At 43.5% G+C, this 18,265-nt stretch overlaps 1 protein-coding gene and 1 pseudogene across 1 annotated transcript; one reads left to right on the top strand and one right to left on the bottom strand.

The window, feature by feature from the left end:
• Positions 1 to 1,032: 1,032 nt before the first annotated feature.
• LOC123167409 (receptor-like protein 14) lies at positions 1,033 to 6,240 on the top strand (annotated as a pseudogene).
• Positions 6,241 to 6,798: 558 nt separating this feature from the next.
• Positions 6,799 to 11,888, bottom strand: LOC123163747 (SNF2 domain-containing protein ENL1-like). Its single transcript, XM_044581106.1, has 17 exons — positions 11,631 to 11,888; positions 11,228 to 11,358; positions 11,044 to 11,098; positions 10,544 to 10,872; positions 10,272 to 10,362; positions 9,857 to 9,994; positions 9,698 to 9,769; positions 9,174 to 9,410; positions 9,003 to 9,074; positions 8,438 to 8,518; positions 8,222 to 8,340; positions 8,015 to 8,165; positions 7,843 to 7,911; positions 7,654 to 7,748; positions 7,141 to 7,272; positions 6,979 to 7,057; positions 6,799 to 6,897 (listed from the first exon to the last, which is right to left on the bottom strand). The coding sequence occupies exons 1-17, from the start codon at positions 11,886 to 11,888 to the stop codon at positions 6,799 to 6,801; spliced, it is 2,208 nt and encodes a 735-aa protein (XP_044437041.1).
• Positions 11,889 to 18,265: the final 6,377 nt, after the last annotated feature.

The raw sequence follows: 18,265 nt of genomic DNA, 5'->3' as shown, positions 1-18,265 counted from the left end.
CTTATTAGAGATGTTACCCCCTCCGATTCATATTAATTGAGAGATATATTGAACTTATTGATAAATAAACGCTACATGACTTCCTCACTTTATTTTGGGAACTCTCAAGGGGTATTGTAGTGTGGGTAGTTAAGTTTATCCCCTCCAAGTCTCAATTGAAATATATAGTTTTTCTGGACTGTCGGCGACAACATGCTGAAAGATGCAGTTATTGTTATTTTTAGATAGGGAAAGGGTAATGTTTATGTCTGGTGCGCCGGCCGAAAGTTGAGCTGGTCAAGCTCATGTCGTTGGATTAGATAGCGATCTTTGTGTCTGTGTTTATGCCACCTCATCCCCACGCCCTCAAAACGCGTGGCTGCGGGGGACCACACACCGCCCACGACCACGTCTTTAATGTTTATCCCCACTCGATCCCCATTTTTGCTTCTTCTCGTCCGCATAGGTTCATCTCCGGCGCAGAGATCCTCAACTCCGTCGCACTCATCTCGCCTCTACATCGTCGATCTCAAGCGCCCCCACGCCTCCTCGCCTCTCGCCACCCGAGCAGGGAGGACTGCGCAGCTGGGCGCGCTCATCGCCATGGGCCGCCTGCGGCTGGGTGCGCCCCTCTCCATCGCCGACGCAGCCGGATGCGCTAGCCGTCATGGTGAGCTGAAATTGACCGCGACGATGGCGAGTTTTTGCTACAACCATGTTTTGGTTTTGCTGGAACCGGCCAATGTTTTTGCCACCTCCCCCACCCAAAAACTGCTTCCATGGTGTTTTTTGCTGGAACCGGCGAACGACTTTACTACAACCGTTTTGGTTTTTTGTTACTACCGGTGTTTGTCAATATTTTGCTACATTCCATCTCCGTTTGTCAGTTTTTTGATGCATCCTTTGTCAATTTTTGTTACCACAGGTGTTGATGATTGCTACATTCATTTTTTTCGCAAGCTACTACATGGCCTGTTTCTTTCGGTCGATTTTTTTGCTACAACCATATTTTGATTTTGCTGGAACCGAAGACATTTTTTGCTATATCCACCCATGCCGGTGTTGGTTGACGGCGGCTGTGGTTTTTTTTGCTGCAATTGTCTTGGAGGTTTGCTACTACCGGAGATGAAATTTGCTACTACCAGAGTTTTGCTAAGATGGTGGTCGAAGGCAGACACAACGGTGCTGCGACCTTGACGGCGATGTGGAAGCTGCGAGGGAAAACAATTGGTGGCGGGAATGCTTTGACCATGGCCGTCGAGAGCTGGAATTCGGGGGATTTGCTTTTTGGAATCATGGCTGCCCCCAAGAGAAAGAATGGATCGGCGGCAAGCTTTGAGGCCGGCGGCGAGCTCGTCCATGGCGGGGGAGGGGCGGGGTCAGCGGGGGCTCGGTCGTCGGGCGGGGAGAGGAGGGGTTCTTCTGCGTCTCACGTGGGGCGGCGCGAGGTGGGACATGCGGGAAGGACAAAGAAGAACAGGAGCCAGATCAAACGGCTCATATGACGCACATCCGACGGTTAGGTGCGGACCGGCCGAAACTTTTCGGCCGGTGCGCCGGCGCCTAGCAGCCGCCATAGGGAAACGTATGTGCCGGCGGACTGGCCGAAGCTTCGGCCGGTCGCTCGCGTACCGCACGATCGCCCAGCGATCTATGGCTAACACGTCTACAGATTCATTGTTTGCGTTGTCGGATTTTCCTCCTCGGCCCACCACATGCTCTTGGCCCATCACGGCTGCTTTTTTTCTCTCATCCTCCAATGCGTCGTCCTCGAGGAGCTTACCCCAAGTGGCGGCCGCATGCTGGAACCAGCGTCCCGGCGTACTGGAACCATCATTTTTTTTCCTACATCCATTCACGACGGAGCTACGACCGCGACGACGAAGACGCCCTTTTGCTGCAAACGTCGTCAGTTTTTGTTACAATCGGAGAGAAAATTTGCTACGTCCATTCATGGCAGAGATGCGACCTGAGACGGCGGCGAGGATGATTTTTGCTGGACCCGTAATTGTTTTTTGCTACTACCGGCGAGGTTGTTTTGCTACATCCATTCATGGCGGCGATGCAACCAGGGACGGCGGCGACGAGGATTTTTGCTGCACCCGCAATTGCTTTTTGCTACTACCGGCGATGTTTTTTGCTACATCCATTCATGGCGGATATGCGACCAGGGACGGTGGCGATGACGGTTTTTGTTGCGCCCGTAATTGTTTTTTGCTACTACCGGAGAGGTTTTTTGCTACGTCCATTCATGGCAAAGATTTGACCCGGGACGAGGGACGATGATTTTTGCTGCAACCGTCGTTGTGTTTTTGCTACGACAGGCGAGGGTTTTTGCTACATCTATTAAATGATGTTGGCTGGCTACTACCGTTCGTGCAACCCTGTGCAGCCAGCGTCGACGGTGAGGGCGGCGGTAGCGCACCGGGGGTGCTTCAACCAAGTTACTTTCTGAAAGTATTTGGTGATTATTGTTTGTAAACAAGTTAGGAATCTACTTCCAAGAAATTGTTATTGTTTCTTGATGGAATGCTACATGAGTGCTTTTTCAGTTGTAGAAATATGGGAAATATGCGGAAACATACACCAATTTTGCTTTCATGGTTTTTGTTTTTTGGTTTATGCTACAATGCTACATACAATTTTTTTTGCTTTGATTTGCAGGTTTTGTTGTGAAATTTTACCGACATAGGTGATACACACTAAAAACAAGTGCGGACTCCCTGTGTAGATAGCAGTGAGAAGTGTAGCATCATTGAACTGGGCTACACGCGCGTAACAACATGCAGCATGCACGGCATGGCGCTGATGCACGTGGGTCGTGGGACAAGTGATGCGACTTGCGTACATGAGCAAAGAAAGGAACGGCCCGGACAGCTTTTTATCTCACCAACCGGCCGAAATTTCGGCCGGCACACCGACGCCTGTCAGTGGCCTTTTAGATATTATATCTAAACTATTTTGTTAATTATACTACTATCTTAGACTACTCCTAGTTATCCAAATTTTTAACTATAGGCATAATTTATTTTTATTTGTTATACCAGTGTGACCGACTGTCTTTTCCCTTACCTGAAACACATCTTAATTTCTTGCTCGATTTGTTTAATCTTTTTGCAGGCTTTGAAATATGGTCAAAATTAACAAAACTAAAAGTTCTTGATCTATCTGGAAATATGTTGAACGACAGTATCATCACATCCTTAGTTGCACTTTCAACAATTCGATCCCTCTTCCTCAATTATACCGCCTTGAGCTCTGCTGTGACAATTCAACGTGAGCTTCACACCACTCCAATCCTTTTCTCTTTTTGTGCCAAGTTAATCTAGTACAGCAACATTTGACATGCTTGACCTTGCTGTTTCTTGTACAGAATTGAGCACAATGAAGCTAGAGACTCTTGATCTAAGTGATAATGCAATCAACGGAACCATATCAACAGGTAACTATTTCATTTCGATGTGATGAAACAGGAGGTGATTTCATTTTGATTTCAATACACTATTGTGAGTACAGTAGAGCCTGGTGGTATGGCGTTAAAACTTAAGGGAAGAATGCTTTTCTGAAATTCAAACGTTGCCCTCTATCAAGAACAAGTCCTTTTAAAATTCTAACTTCACACTTACTCCTACTAGCTAGCCTGCACTGTTAAGCATCATGCACAAGGCCTATACGTGGGCAGAGTGGAACAACAACAATTTTTTTGGAAAAATTGTGAAAGTCAGGACTTGAACTCGAGACCTTAATTAGGCTTTGATACCATGTTAAGCTTCATGCAGTAGCCAACACATCAAAAGTCAGAACTGATGGAAAGGGCTAAGGCAATCTACATATACAACATAGCTATTTCAATTGATCTCAACAACTAATTATAAGATCCCTTTTGAAGTTTTAACTTCACACTTGCTCCTAGTAGTGTGCACAAGCATAGCTATTTTATTTGCTCTCAATAACTAAATAACTTGTAATTTTTCAGGTATTTGTAATATGGAGATTCTACAAGAGTTACATCTTAATGACAATATGCTATTCGGGGAGCTTCCATCATGCATAGGAAATCTAACTTCCCTCAGGGTTCTCGATCTGTCAAATAATCTATTAAGAGTCAAGCTCCCATCTCCTAGCTTTGCAAAGTTCACATCACTCGTGAAACTTTCACTCTCCAATAACCATCTCGAAGGAGTTCTCTTCTTGAGTTCCTTGTCAAACAATAGACAATTGACACATCTAGAACTTGCAAGCAGCGGGAATGATTTCCAGCTGCAAACTGAGAATCCAGCAACGGATATGTCAGCTCAGCTTCAAGTACTAGTACTGCGCAATTGCAACCTTAATGGAAATTCTGCCGTTATACCAAGATTTCTGTTGCATCAACATTCACTAGACTTAATTGATATGTCTAATAATAACCTAGGTGGTTACTTCCCATCATGGCTGATAGAGAACAACGTGAACCTATCATATCTAATTCTGCGAGGTAACTCTTTCAGTGGACCTCTTTTTCCTCCACCCAAAGTACACATCAATTTGCAATGGTTGGATGCATCTTGCAACAAGCTAAGCAAATTAACTATGGAAATCAATGTCTCTTTACCCAATCTGCAGTACCTAAACTTGTCAGACAATTCTTTTCAGGGTGTCTTTCCTTCTTCCTTTAACAACATGGTTAGTCGAGTAGGTGTAGACTTGTCTTCCAACAATTTCCTAGATGACATAGGGGCCGCATTCAAGATGATCGGTATCGCTAATTTGATCCTCTCTCGGAACAATTTCTATGGTTCACTCCCTCAAGAACTCCCGCCACATTTTTCTCATCTAGTGCTAAATGACAATAAAATCACGGGGAAAATTCCTGAGAGCATATGTTTTAATATATTCCTTACTGTGCTTGATTTTAGCAATAACAACTTGATTGGCTCTCTCCCTACGTGCATTTATGCACTCCCTCTTCTCGTCATCTTGAATTTAAAAGGGAACTCATTGGTTGGATCGATTCCGTCAGAGATATGCCACCTCAATAGACTTATCTTTCTTGATGTCTCGAGAAACAATCTTTCTGGCCCAATTCCTTGTTTACCCAATGTGCAGTACCTTCACCTAAGTGAAAATCAATTTAATGGAACTTTTCCGTTGTCCTTGGGAACTGATATATATACAATCGATCTACAAGGAAACCAGTTCAGTGGCATCCTTCCAAGGTTGATGTTCAAGGCCTTTCCAAAGCTACAAATAATGTTGTTGGAACGAAATATGTTCGAAGGAATGATTCCAAATGATATATGTCATTTGAAGTGTTTGCGCCTACTAGATCTGTCTCATAACAAGCTATCCGGGAAGCTACCCTCGTGCTTGAGCAATATTGGATCAGATGATGAGTCATTTAATTTCCAGTACAGTGATAGAAACATTACTTCTATTTTTCTTATGTTTCCGGTGAGTTCTTATCAAGATCTCTTAGCCCAATATACTAAATTTATTTCGCAACCAGACCAAGAGGAATTCATGACCAAGAGCAGGAAGGACTACTACAAGGGTAACATGCTCAACTACATGTCTGGACTTGATTTCTCTTCGAACCAGTTGAAAGGATCCATTCCTGAAAGCATCGGTGACATGAAATGGTTACGTGCACTGAATTTCTCGGCCAATTACTTCGATGGATCTATACCACAATCCTTATCAAACTTAAGTGACCTCGAGAGTTTGGATCTCTCTCACAACAACTTGGCGGGCCAAATACCTTCAGAGCTAGCAGCATTACGGTCCCTTGAGGTGTTCTCAGTGGCATACAACAACCTGTCTGGTCCGACGCCAGGAATAAAGGGGCAGTTCATCACATTTGATCAGAGCAGCTACGAAGGAAATCCATATCTCTGTGGCCCACCATTGTTGAGTTGCTCTGAGGCGCCGTCAGTTCCCGAGCTTGAAGAAAATAAGGAAGATGATAAAGTTGATGATATAATCCTGTTTGGCTGTTCAGCAATGTTTTACATGGTTGGTTTCTGGACTTCCATGGGTGTGCTTTACTTCAAGACAAGCTGGCGATGGTCATGGTTTTCTGTCGTGGACAGGTTCAGCGATTGTGTAATGGCTAAATTGGCAATATATACAAGAAAGATCCGTGGCGCCAACTGAGCTTTCTGGAGGGCTGAATAATTTGTCATGTGGTTACCTTTTTTTGATACTAGTAGAATACTTAAAAAGTTGTGTGATTTGTTTTAAAATATTCTCAACTGATGGGTTGTGTAATAAAGCTGTGACGTTCTGTGGCCACGTCTTAAACTTTGTTTGGTCTGTAGATGTTAAGTTCTTTGGAACTGGTTAATGTGATGTCACTCTGATTGGAACAGGGTAATGCTTTTCCTAATGTTCGACTAGTTAATGTTAAGTCACTTTGTTGACCGTATTAAGCAACGTATAATCTGCCTAGTCGTGACAGGTTGATGACGTGCGTTCCAAGGGTAGTCCGGCGAAGATAGTTCAGGTTGTTAGCATATAGTTTATCTTTGTAACAACTCTATCTCTCTATCCTCTTATCTCTTGTACCACAAGTTGTAATCTCAACCATGTACGCGATCTGGGAGTTGCGCCCCAGTATATTAACATGAAGCCGTCGGTCAGAGAAAGACACGACGTTAACCCAAGTTTTCACAGACCGCTCTTATCTGAATTGCTGCATGTACTGTAAAATACTCAGTTGATAAAGACAGTGATTCATATTTATTTGAGCAGCATGTATCTTTATATCAGTCGGCCAGGATCCACACAAAAGTGACATAGTATGATGCACATGGCCAAAACAAACAACGGTTCAGAGGATCATGTCGACTCAGCAGCGACCACCGTCAGCTTGTCATCATCCAAACCACCTTGTGTCTTTTCCTCACCGTCACGGTCCGGCAGCACGGACGCCAGTGCCTGCCACAGTACACCGTTACCGTGCAAAAGTGCATCGCTCATTGAGTTGCAAAATAGTAAGAGATTGATCGTCTAACTTACCGTGTTCGCAAGGGTTTGCGTCAGCCGGTTGATATCTTCGGCACGGACATCTGAATTTGGCTTAACGGCATGCGCATCCCTACATTACATCGGTGTTAGCTACAAAGAAAGGTTGACAAGAAAGATACATGCATGCTCCGTGCTCAAGGCAGCAACACTGACCTGTCCGGTGCATGATCATTTTCGCTCAAAGCTGGCAAGACCTCTGTCTTGGAATACAGGAGGCTGTGGTGGCTCACACCGGCTATTCCTTGCTGCTCTAGAAACTCTATGTGCTGCCTCAGTGACTCATCCCTAGACGGAAGTTACAGTACAGGGAAACATAATAAATGACTAGTGAAGCCAAATTAACAACATGCAATTGTCAGTTAACTGTTGCTATATATCAGGGATCATGTCAAACAGCTCCCTGACCAGCTAACAAATTCAGCTGAAACTAGATGTTAGATTTTTGTTTGGTACCCCATATCTGTCAAAATGTCTACTGCCTCCAATCCATATTACTTTTCTTTAATTTGTCTAGATATATCTAGACAAATCAAAGACAAGTAATATGGATCGGAGGAAGCACCAAACTCTAAACCTCAAGATTTTGATGTGTATGTCAAAAATAATTTCAGTAAAGCCATAGTGCTGACAGCATCGTATTTAGTCAAATGAAATCAACTGTCTTACATGTCAAGCTGCTGTTCATGCTCTTTTTGCAATTGCTTTTGCGTAGGGGAGATGTCAAAACCTTGTGCCGGTAGGCTAAGAAGCTCCTGAATGTCCTGAAGATACATACACAAGTAACCTTATCAGCCACTGTTTATATCCTCAATACATGACCGATGAATAGCGGTGCAATCAGGATCACAATGTTACCCTCTGGTTGAAGTAGCGTGTTTGTTCTTTCTGCTCAGTGGCTGTCCTAAACAAACCCCACTTGAAGACCTGGAAAAAATAATTATGTGACTCAAGGAATTCAAGCTTCAGACGTACAGATATCATATGAAAAACAATAGTGGAGTAAAAGAATTCTAGATCATATACAAACCTGCATTCTATATATCTTTTCTTCAACAGTTGCAGCATCAAGCGGTATACAATCACATCTTTTGTCTGTCCAATTCGATAAGCACGATCGACAGCCTGACTGTCGACACTGTGAATACGAAGATTGTGTTAGAACTAAGAGAACTTGCATCCTATAAAACAAAAAGAAATTAATGTGCTCGATCAGGATGAGTCAAGGTTGTTATACCTTGGATTCCAAGCAGGGTCGACTACTATGACGCGATCTGCCTTGGTGAGTGTAAGTCCAAGACCACCGACTTTGGTAGTCAGTAAAAATATTGGAGTTCCAGAACCCTCCTGGAAATCCTGGAGATGGAATTGCAGAAATTAAAGAAACATATTATATACGTATAATTGAGTCCATTAACACATCATAACAAAAAGGTGAAATAGGAATAATAACCTTCACAATCCTTTCCCTCTCTGAAATCTTGGTTGTACCATCGATGCGAAAAAACTTGTAGCCCTCTACTGATATAACTTGCTGTTGCAATAACCGAATGTTACAACAAAGGATGTAGGTAAGCATCATCATTTCAGAAATGATTATAGGCACTTATCCAAAAGGTAATTTGAATTGAAGATCACAACGGTTTCCGTGCAAATGATACGAAGATGACATTAGCCACATTTTGTTTATATTTGACATGCTTTTTTTTCTAACAGATATATGACAGCAGATCAAAGATGGCAAATGCAGTTGATCATGTTATCCTACCATTTTGTTCCCAACCAATTTTAATTTTAGTATATAAATAATTCACACTCAATTAGCCTTGTTTATCATGTATACTCCCTCCATCCGGAATTACTTATCGCTCAAATGGATGTATCTAACACTAAAGTATGTCTAGATAGATCCGAACGGAGGAAGTATTAGAAAACAAAAGTGCTTTTGATTATCACATATCACAGCATAACATGAACTCTAGGCAAACATGAGAACTGGCATATTCACAAGAACAAACCTGAACAAGGTTTAGCATCTTGCGAGTCTGCGAAAAAATTAGAACATGGTGTCCCTCTTCAAGAAGATTTCGCTGCAACATCAGGCAGTAGCCACATTTACTTAATTTATATAAAAGAATATGCATTACATTGCTAAGAACTAATATGGGCATGCATAAAAGAATTATTACCAACAAGGACATGATGAAAGATAGTTTGCATGAGATTTCATGCCCGACTTGCAGCGCATCATCATCATCATCGTCATCATCATCATAGGACATACCAGCAAGGTTCAGAGCCATTTTTTCAAGCCTCACCATATCATGATCATTCAACTTTCCGTCCATGTCTTCCATGCCTTCCAAGATGCCCTCAGCGGCTATCTTTGTCAGCATCAGTGGGTGATCACATATTTTCTTCAATATCTGTTGAAGAACAGGAAGAAACATGAAACAAGCAGGATCTCACAAAGGACTAGGCACATAAAATAATGATAAAGTAAGGCTATACAACTAACAAAGGCATCCTGTCATTTAAATATACAATACCCCGTTTAATTTATAGGTGTATTTTGCTAGAGAAAACAATCAGTACAAAGGTGTATTTTGCTAGAGAAAACAATCAGTACAAAGGTGTATTTTCATATGAATATGGGTACATTTCTGGACACTAAAGAATGGTGGAAAGAAATGGTTTTTAAGCTGATGCTTACCGTGATGTGAGGCAAGGGAGGTCGCATTGTATTAAGTATATCACTCTTCAGAAAAGCTTCATATAGTTGCCTCTGCACAGAGAACAAAGATAAATGGACAATCGTCATATGCACTAAATCACTCAACCTGTTTTTGCATCAATGATACGAAGTTTGTACCTGGCAATCTGTTAATTTCAGCCAGATAATTAGCTCATTCTTCTTACCAAGTGTTTTCCCATTTGTTGAGCCAATATCAAGGGACACTTCACCTTTCATACGACGCAAAAAATAGGGCTTTATCCGTTCTCTTAATTTCTGTGAAGTACCAAACAGGACAGCACATATTATGACTTGTTTAGTATAACCGGCTTCAAGTAGTAATTCAGAAGGATAAGTAACATTTCTGAATAAATTGGTAATAACAAAAAGTAATGTTCTTTTAAAAGAATGGAAAGTAATGTGAATGCACATGTTGGACTTGGAATATATCAAGCACCATGAGATTGTACAGTAATGTTGAACATTGCATTTTTGTGACAACGCTTGTGCATCATCTATCTTTTAGACACAAATACCGAAAAAAGGCTATCACCTTAGCTACCTCTGAGCCAATGTGCTTCTCTCGATTGGTGGCATCCTTTTCATTTCCTCGATTGATAGCATTTTCATACCTTTCTCTAAACCTGTCATGCATAATTTAGATAAATAAATAGCAGTAGTACTATGAAAAATAAATAAATGAACATTGTTAATGCAGGAAAGCAATAGAGTAAGTGAATTACTCATCCCTATCACCCAGGACTTCCGGGCAACAGAAATAGAAAAGGGCCCACAATTCCTGTAAGAATACTCATGTTTAATTACTTGCATTGGTAAAACAATATCGCAATGGGGACATATTGATCATATAGTGGTATTAAATTAGAGTAGGACTGTAGGAGCTTTTCAGGTAGTACCTTCAAGTTATTTTGTATAGGTGTGCCACTAATGGCAATCCGATGGACACATGGTATGTCACATATGCTTTGGAATCTTTGTGTCTTAGGGTTTTTGATTTGATGTGCCTCATCAAGAACAACATAGTCCCATAGGTTTCTCTCCTCATCATCATCGGCTTCATGGTAGAAGTCACCCCTTATCAGCTTGTAATTTATCCGGACAATGTCATATGTTGTCAATACTACACCGCCCTCCTGGAGAAGAGGATAAACAGCAGAGGAAATTCATAAAAATATCTTAGAAAAACCTTCTAGGTATGTGTATTCTTTTAACTGAAACTATGTTCAGTCAAATTTAACAGAATGGCAGGATATAAATGATCAGCGGAAGATTAACATTCATTCTATTTAAGGAATTTAAAGAACCTTAACTGCGCGTTGGAGCTCAGAGTTGCGAACATTTGCGTTGGGACCAGAGCAGCTGTAAACAGATGAAAAAAGAAAAAAAGAATCAATCAATCTGTTGGCAGTCATAAGTCCTGACCTGCATCACCTCTGAGAAATCAAAAGATGATATATGGTGAATAGGTAGGTGGTGCATATATCCTACTCGCTGATCTTGCTTTTGAGGCCAACAAGTGTAAGTTCTTTGATCCAATGAGTCACAGGTGTCTTTGGAACGACAACCAACACTCTCCTGATTAAACCTGAATGGAACAATCCGGCTAGGAATGCAGAAATCTGCATGGCAAAAGTAGCAAATTATTAGCAAATAAATTGCAGCACCACTTGATCGATACACTGCGGCTGAACTAGGAAACAAATCAATGGTTAAAATCCATACACTGATACTACAGAACTAGTAATGCTATAATCAACCAAACTATTCTGAAGAAAAAACAATCAATCGATCTGACAGTGTAACCAATGAACTGACTCTACTAGTACAACTGAGACTAGAGATTGAGATTGGAACGAAGGGGAATGGAGAATGAGTTTGCTAGAAACCCTACCTGCATGGTCTTCCCCAGTCCCATGTCATCGCCGACGACGCCACCAGTCACCCTGCAATGCAAAAACCAAAGCCAGCCAAGCCCCTGGCGCTGGTGGGGATAAAGCATCCCTGATATCCTCGCCGGAAGCTTGTACAGCAGCCTGCCGGCGCCGCTGCTTCCGCCGGTGGGATCCTCCATCTCCAAGTCCACCGCACCATCGACTTCCTTCAGGTCTGGGTGGTCGCCGTCCGAGGACGATTGGGGTTCGGACGCCATGGATTGGATTTGGGGGGCAATGCTAGTCTGCTAGTGCTGTGAGATCGATCTGGTGTTGATTATGTTACTAAATAGAATCTATTCCAACCAGTAGTGCTGATCACAACACCTCTATTAAAATGTTTAAGAAAGTTATTTTCCCAAAGTTTGGAGTCCCTAGATATTTAATGACTAATGGTGGTTCACACTTTATTCATGGTGCTTTCTGTAAAATGGTTGATAAGTATGATGTTAACCATAGAATTGCATCACCTTATCATCCTCAGTCTAGTGGTCAAGTTGAACTTAGCAATAGAGAAATAAAATTAATTTTGCAAAAGACTGTCAGTAGGTCCAGAAAGAATTGGTCTAAGAAATTAGATGATGCACTTCGGGCTTATGGAACAATATATAAAAATCCTATGGGTATGTCTCCTTATAAAATGGTTTATGGAAAAGCTTATCATTTTTCCTTTGAGTTAGAACATAAAGCATATTGGGCCACCAAAGAGCTCAACTATGATTTCAGGCTTGCTGGTGAAAAGAGGTTATTTGATATTAGCTCATTAGATGAATGAAGAACCCAAGCTTATGAAACTGCAAAATTATTCAAAGAAAAAGTTAAAAGATGGCATGACAAAAGAATCCAAAAGCGTGAGTTTAAAGTTGGAGAATATGTTCTTTTGTACAACTCTCGTTTTAGATTCTTTGCAGGAAAACTCCTCTCAAAATGGGAAGGCCGCTATGTCATCGAGGAGGTTTATCGGTCTGGAGCCATCAAAATAAATAATTCCGAAGGTTGTCAATGGACAAGGAATAAAAAATTATATCTCAGGTACGCCCATTAATGTTGAACGTAATATTATCCAAACTTTGACACCGGAAGAACTCTAACACATAAAAGAGTTCTTCCGGAACACCCCAGAATCGTGAAAATAAAGAGGTACATGATACGGTAAGTAAACGGACTCCGAAAAATCGGCAATAATATTTTTTTATCAGTTTTGAAATATTTAAAAATTTAGGAAATAAAGAAACTTCCAGGAAGCGTACCCTGGTGGGCACCTGGCGCGCCCAGGTGGGTTGTGCCCACCTGGGACACCTTCCGGACTCCATTTTTCTACAGCTTGCTTGTCCCCCAAGATAAAAAAATCTATATATACTTCCCGAACCTGTTAACCACCGTATCGTGGGGAAATCCTTTGTTCTCTTTTCTTTGCTGTTTTCTGACAGATTCAGCTGGACCAACATCATGTCTTCCTCACCTTTCAATAATGGAAAAGAAGACACAAGGGTGGTTCAAGAGGATCTTGATGTCTACTACGCAACATTATTCTTGTAGACACGTGTTGGGCCTCCAAGCGCAGAGTTTTATAGGACAGTAGCAATTTTCTCTCAAGTGGATGACCTAAGGTCTATCAATCCATGGGAGGCGTAGGATGAAGATAGTCTCTCTCAAACGACCCTGCAACCAACTACAAGAAATCTCTTGTGTCCCCAACACACCCAATACAATGGCAAATTGTATTGGTGCACTAGTTCGGCGAAGAGATGGTGATAAAAGTGTAATATGGATGGTAGAAATATATTTTTATAATCTGAATAAATAAAAACAGCAAGGTAGCAATCAATAAAAGTGAGCACAAACGGTATTGCAATGCTTGGAAACAAGGCCTAGGGTTCGTACTTTCGCTAGTGCAATCTCTCAAAAATGCTAATATAATTGGATCATATATCCATCCCTCAAAGTGCGATGAAGAATCACTCCAAAGTTCCTATCTAGCGGAGAACATAAGAATAAATGTTTGTACGGTACGAAACCACCTCAAAGCTATTCTTTCCATTCGATCTATTCAAGAGTTCATAATAAAATAACACCAAGCTATTCTTTTCGTTTGATCTATCCTAGAGTTCATACTAAAATAACACCAAAGCAAATTCATATTCATAATATTCAATCAAACACAAAGAACTTAAAAGAGTGCCCCAAGATTTCTACCGTAGAAACAAAGACAAGAACGTGCATCAACCCCTATGCATAGATTACCCCAATGCCACCTCGGGAATCCGCGAGTTGAGTGCCAAAACATATATCAAGTGACTCAATACGATACTGTGACAGCCTGGATTTTTGCCTTCTCTCTTTTTCCGGACTTGCCTTCTCTCTTCTTCCGGACTTGGTTTTTACCGTGGTTTTTGCCCTGACTTGATTTGGATTTTGGAATCATTTCAAATGGACTTGTCACTCGGGCATATCCTTGACTTTCACCCAAGTGACCTATCTACTTTATTCCTCTAATAAATCCCCAAAATAATCAAATGAATATTTTTAATAAAAGAAAAATATTCATTTTTCTCTCTGAAATTCAATTCAGAAACTTGTGCTCCAAAGCAACCCCAATTTTTCTTGCCCAGAAAAATCTGAAATAATTCCAGAATATTCTTAGAACCTTGGCACACCTTCCCATGCAAAAATATTGCATGACTTTTTATAATAGTTTTGCTATTGAAAATCATTTCTCTTCTGGCCCAAAATTCTAGTTTGTACAGCAAGTACATTTTCCCTTCAGCTTTTGGCCCTGATCTTTCTTGAGCTTAAACACCCTCCTAAGAAACCCTAAACCCTAGGAGATCAGCCCTAATGGCCTTCTAGAAGGTGGATTAACTTGGCGACCAAGTTTCTGGTCAGAAACTTGCCAGCTTGGTTAAGTCAAATCTGGGCGGCGTGAGCGTGAGCTATCACCACTCCTAGACTAAACACTGCATGGACGAACGCGTAGACAAGGTTTGGCTACGCTTGGGCGTCGTCTTGACCATGCCAACTTGGTGACCGCGCGAAGACACGACGCCTGGCAACGTCTCGACGCGCTCTGGCTGGCGCTTTCCTCTCTGTTTCGTGCGTGCTCGTTCCAGCGCTCGCCGACGCCTGCCGCACCGCACCTACAACGTCGACCCATCACCCTTGACCGCTCCCTAGCGCTCGCTGACGCCGGAGCCGCCGCAGCAAGCACGGGCGCGTCGTGGCCAAAATGCCACAGTGCGCGCGTGCGCTTGTCCACTTCCTCCACCACCTCCTGTGCTCGTCCGTGAGCGTGGGCAGCTCCTGTGTTGACGCTGCGACCTTGCCCCCTCGCACTTGAGCTTCTCGTCACCGTTCGCCGCGTGTCCAAAGAGCTCCGACGGCGACACGTCCCCCCTTGCTCCGGCTATATATAGCGACCCCGCCTCGAATCCTAGCCAAGCACCACTCCACACCACCTCCACAAGCACGTAGAACGACCCCAGCTCGGTCGGGCAGGCCTCTGGCCGTCGCCCCGACCAGAGGACTCCGGCGACCTCCGCAGTCCAGCCGCCGCTCTCCGGTGCCTCTCGAGCTCAAGCAACTGCTTGGGCGGGGCATTGGGGGTCTGCTGGTGCTGCCTGGACACCGCTGAGTCCTCGGAGCCGCCTCTAGCCGTCGTCTTCCACCACTCCGGTGAACCCGTAGCTTGCGAGCCCGACCGCGAGCAGCTCCGTCCACCCCATGCCAAGCTACGGGTACGAGCAGGTGCGCCACGAGTCCCGCTTCAATCCTATCCCTCCAGCCTAGCCCCAAACCCCCTCGTCGTCGGGGTGAGCTCCGGCGAAGCCCCGCTCTCTCTGATCTCGCGCTCCCCATCTCTCTCCTGACGCGTGGGACCCACTTGTCGGTCTCACCACTCGTGCCCGAAGCGGTACGAGTGGAGGCGCCTTTCCCGTTTATGCCTTCGACGTCACCCCCCTGGTTTTCTGTTTAATTCAAATATTATTCAAAAATTTGACTAAACTTTGACCAGCCACCATTTCTAAACCATAAGCCCAAATGATTTGATTCTTTTTGCATTGTCTTTGTTTCAGAAAGCTCTAGCAGCACACGAAAGGGTGGATTTTTCCTTGCTGTCTAGAATTTTTGGTGCTATTCAGAGAGGTTTTTGATAATTATTTTTGTGGTTTTAAATTCTTTTCAGAAGGAGAAGCTTGTCTTGAAACAAACCAAGAGGGGTGTGATCCTCCTCTACACTAAGGCAAGCCACACCAGCATTTGGATGGTGTTATTTCAATATCTATGATTTTCTACTTGAATATGAGTTCTTATTTGCATTTAAAATTTCATAAACAAATTTGGTTAATTGCTGGTTACTTTATCATGCTTGATATGCTTGTTTTAGTTACTGGTTGAATGCATGAACTTGTTTGGCTAAGTACAGTAAGATTTTGCACTAGACATATTGCTATGGAAATTAATGATAGTTATTTTATTAAGTGATATTTTCAATTAAATGATGAACTAATAAAAATATTTCTTGATAATAAAAATGAGTTATAACCAGAGAAGTTTTGATTCTGAGTATTGCCAGCTTGGTTAAGTCAAATCTGGTCGGCCTGAGCATGAGCTATCACCACTCCTAGACTAAACACTTCATGGACGAACGCGTAGATAAGGTTTGGCTGCGCTTGGGCGTCGTCTTGACCATGCCAGCTTGGTGACCGCGCGAAGACACGGCGCCTGGCAACGTCTCGATGCGATCTGGCTGGCGCTTTCCTCTCTGCTTAGCGGGTGCTCGTTCCAGCGCTCGCCGACGCTTGCCGCACCGCACCTACAGCGTCGATCCATCACCCTTGACCGCTCCCTGGCGCTCGCCGACGCCGGAGCCACCGCAGCAAGCACAGACGCGTCGTGGCCAAAATGCCACAGTGCGCGCGTGCGCTTGTCCACTTCCTCCACCGCCTCCTGTGCTCGTCCGCGAGCGTGGGCAGCTCCTGCGTTGACGCTGCGACCTTGCCCCCTCGCACTTGAGCTTCTCGTCGCCGTTCGCCGCGTGTCCAGAGAGCTCCGGTGATGACACGTCCCCCCTTGCTCCGGCTATATATAGCGACCCCGCCTCGAATCCTAGCCAAGCACCACTCCACACCACCTCCACAAGCACGTAGAACGACCCCAGCTCGGTCGGGCAGGCCTCTGGCCGTCGCCCCGACCAGAGGACTCCGGCGACCTCCGCAGTCCAGCCGTCGCTCTCCGGTGCCTCTCGAGCTCAAGCAACTGCTTGGGCGGGGCATTGGGGGTCTTCTGGTGCTGCCTGGACACCGCTGAGCCCTCGGAGCCGCCTCTAGCCATCGTCTTCCACCACTCCGGTGAACCCGTAGCTTGCGAGCCCGACCGTGAGCAGCTCCGTCCACCCCACGCCAAGCTACGGGTACGGGCAGGTGCGCCACGAGCCCCGCTTCAATCCTATCCCTCTAGCCTAGCCCCAAACCCCCTCGTCGTCGGCGTGAGCTCCGGCAAAGCCCTGCCTCTCTCTGATCTAGCGCTCCCCCTCTCTCTCCTGACGCGCGGGACCCACCTGTCGGTCTCACCACTCGTTCCTGAATCGGTACGAGTGGAGGTGCCTTTCCCGTTTACGCCTTCGACGTCACCCCCTGGTTTTCTGTTTAATTCAAATATTATTCAAAAATTTGACTAAACTTTGACCAGCCACCATTTCTAAACCATAAGCCCAAATGATTTGATTCTTTTTGCATTGTCTTTGTTTCAGAAAGCTCTAGCAGCACACGAAAGGGTGGATTTTTCCTTGCTGTCTAGAATTTCTGGTGCTATTCAGAGAGGTTTTTGATAATTATTTTTGTGGTTTTAAATTCTTTTCAGAAGGAGAAGCTTGTCTTGAAGAAAACCAAGAGGGTGTGATCCTCCTCTACACTAAGGCAAGCCACCCCAGCATTTGGATGGTGTTATTTCAATATCTATGATTTTCTACTTGAATATGAGTTCTTATTTGCATTTGAAATTTGATAAATAAATTTGGTTAATTGCTGGTTACTTTATCATGCTTGATATGCTTGTTTTAGTTACTAGTTGAATGCATGAACTTGTTTGTCTAAGTACAGTAAGATTTTGCACTAGACATATTGCTATGGAAATTAATGATAGTTATTTTATTAAGTGATATTTTCAATTAAATGATGAACTAATAAAAACATTTCTTGATAATGAAAATGAGTTATAACCAGAGAAGTTTTGATTCTGAGTACTGCAAGATATGTATGTTGTTAAGTTTGATCCATGACTATGAGTTGTTTGCTTTGCAGGTCGAGTAGTTGCATGATTATGGCATTATATTATGTTTGTGATAAAAAGTTTTTATCAAAGCTAAACTTGATTAAGTTCAACTTGAATATGATGTTGATCACATCATGGTGCCACTGAATCGGGTTTTTAATTCAGTGCGACCACATTTACCTTGTGGGAAGGTCTTGATTCGGTCCTTTGTTGTGGCTCTCACTGGTGCCTCCCGCGAGGGAAGGTTATGGGCGTTCATACCCTGGCCCGGTAGGCAGACATAACCTTGTGTGCTCGTTTTTGTTTTTATGGTACCTTGTCCCCG

Source organism: Triticum aestivum, chromosome 7D (assembly GCF_018294505.1).
Source record: "Triticum aestivum cultivar Chinese Spring chromosome 7D, IWGSC CS RefSeq v2.1, whole genome shotgun sequence".
Classification (NCBI taxonomy): domain Eukaryota; kingdom Viridiplantae; phylum Streptophyta; class Magnoliopsida; order Poales; family Poaceae; genus Triticum; species Triticum aestivum.
The sequence above is the reverse complement of the archived record's forward strand: the minus strand, read 5'-3'. Positions and strand labels throughout refer to the sequence as shown.

Coding starts and splice junctions, on each gene's coding strand:
- LOC123163747 (XM_044581106.1), bottom strand. CDS start 11,888: ATGGCGTCCGAACCCCAATCGTCCTCGGACGGCGACCACCCAGACCTG. Junction 11,359..11,630: donor GACTGGGGAAGACCATGCAG/GTAGGGTTTCTA, acceptor TTTGCCATGCAG/ATTTCTGCATTCCTAGCCGG. Junction 7,912..8,014: donor AAAAGATATATAGAATGCAG/GTTTGTATATGA, acceptor TATTTTTTCCAG/GTCTTCAAGTGGGGTTTGTT.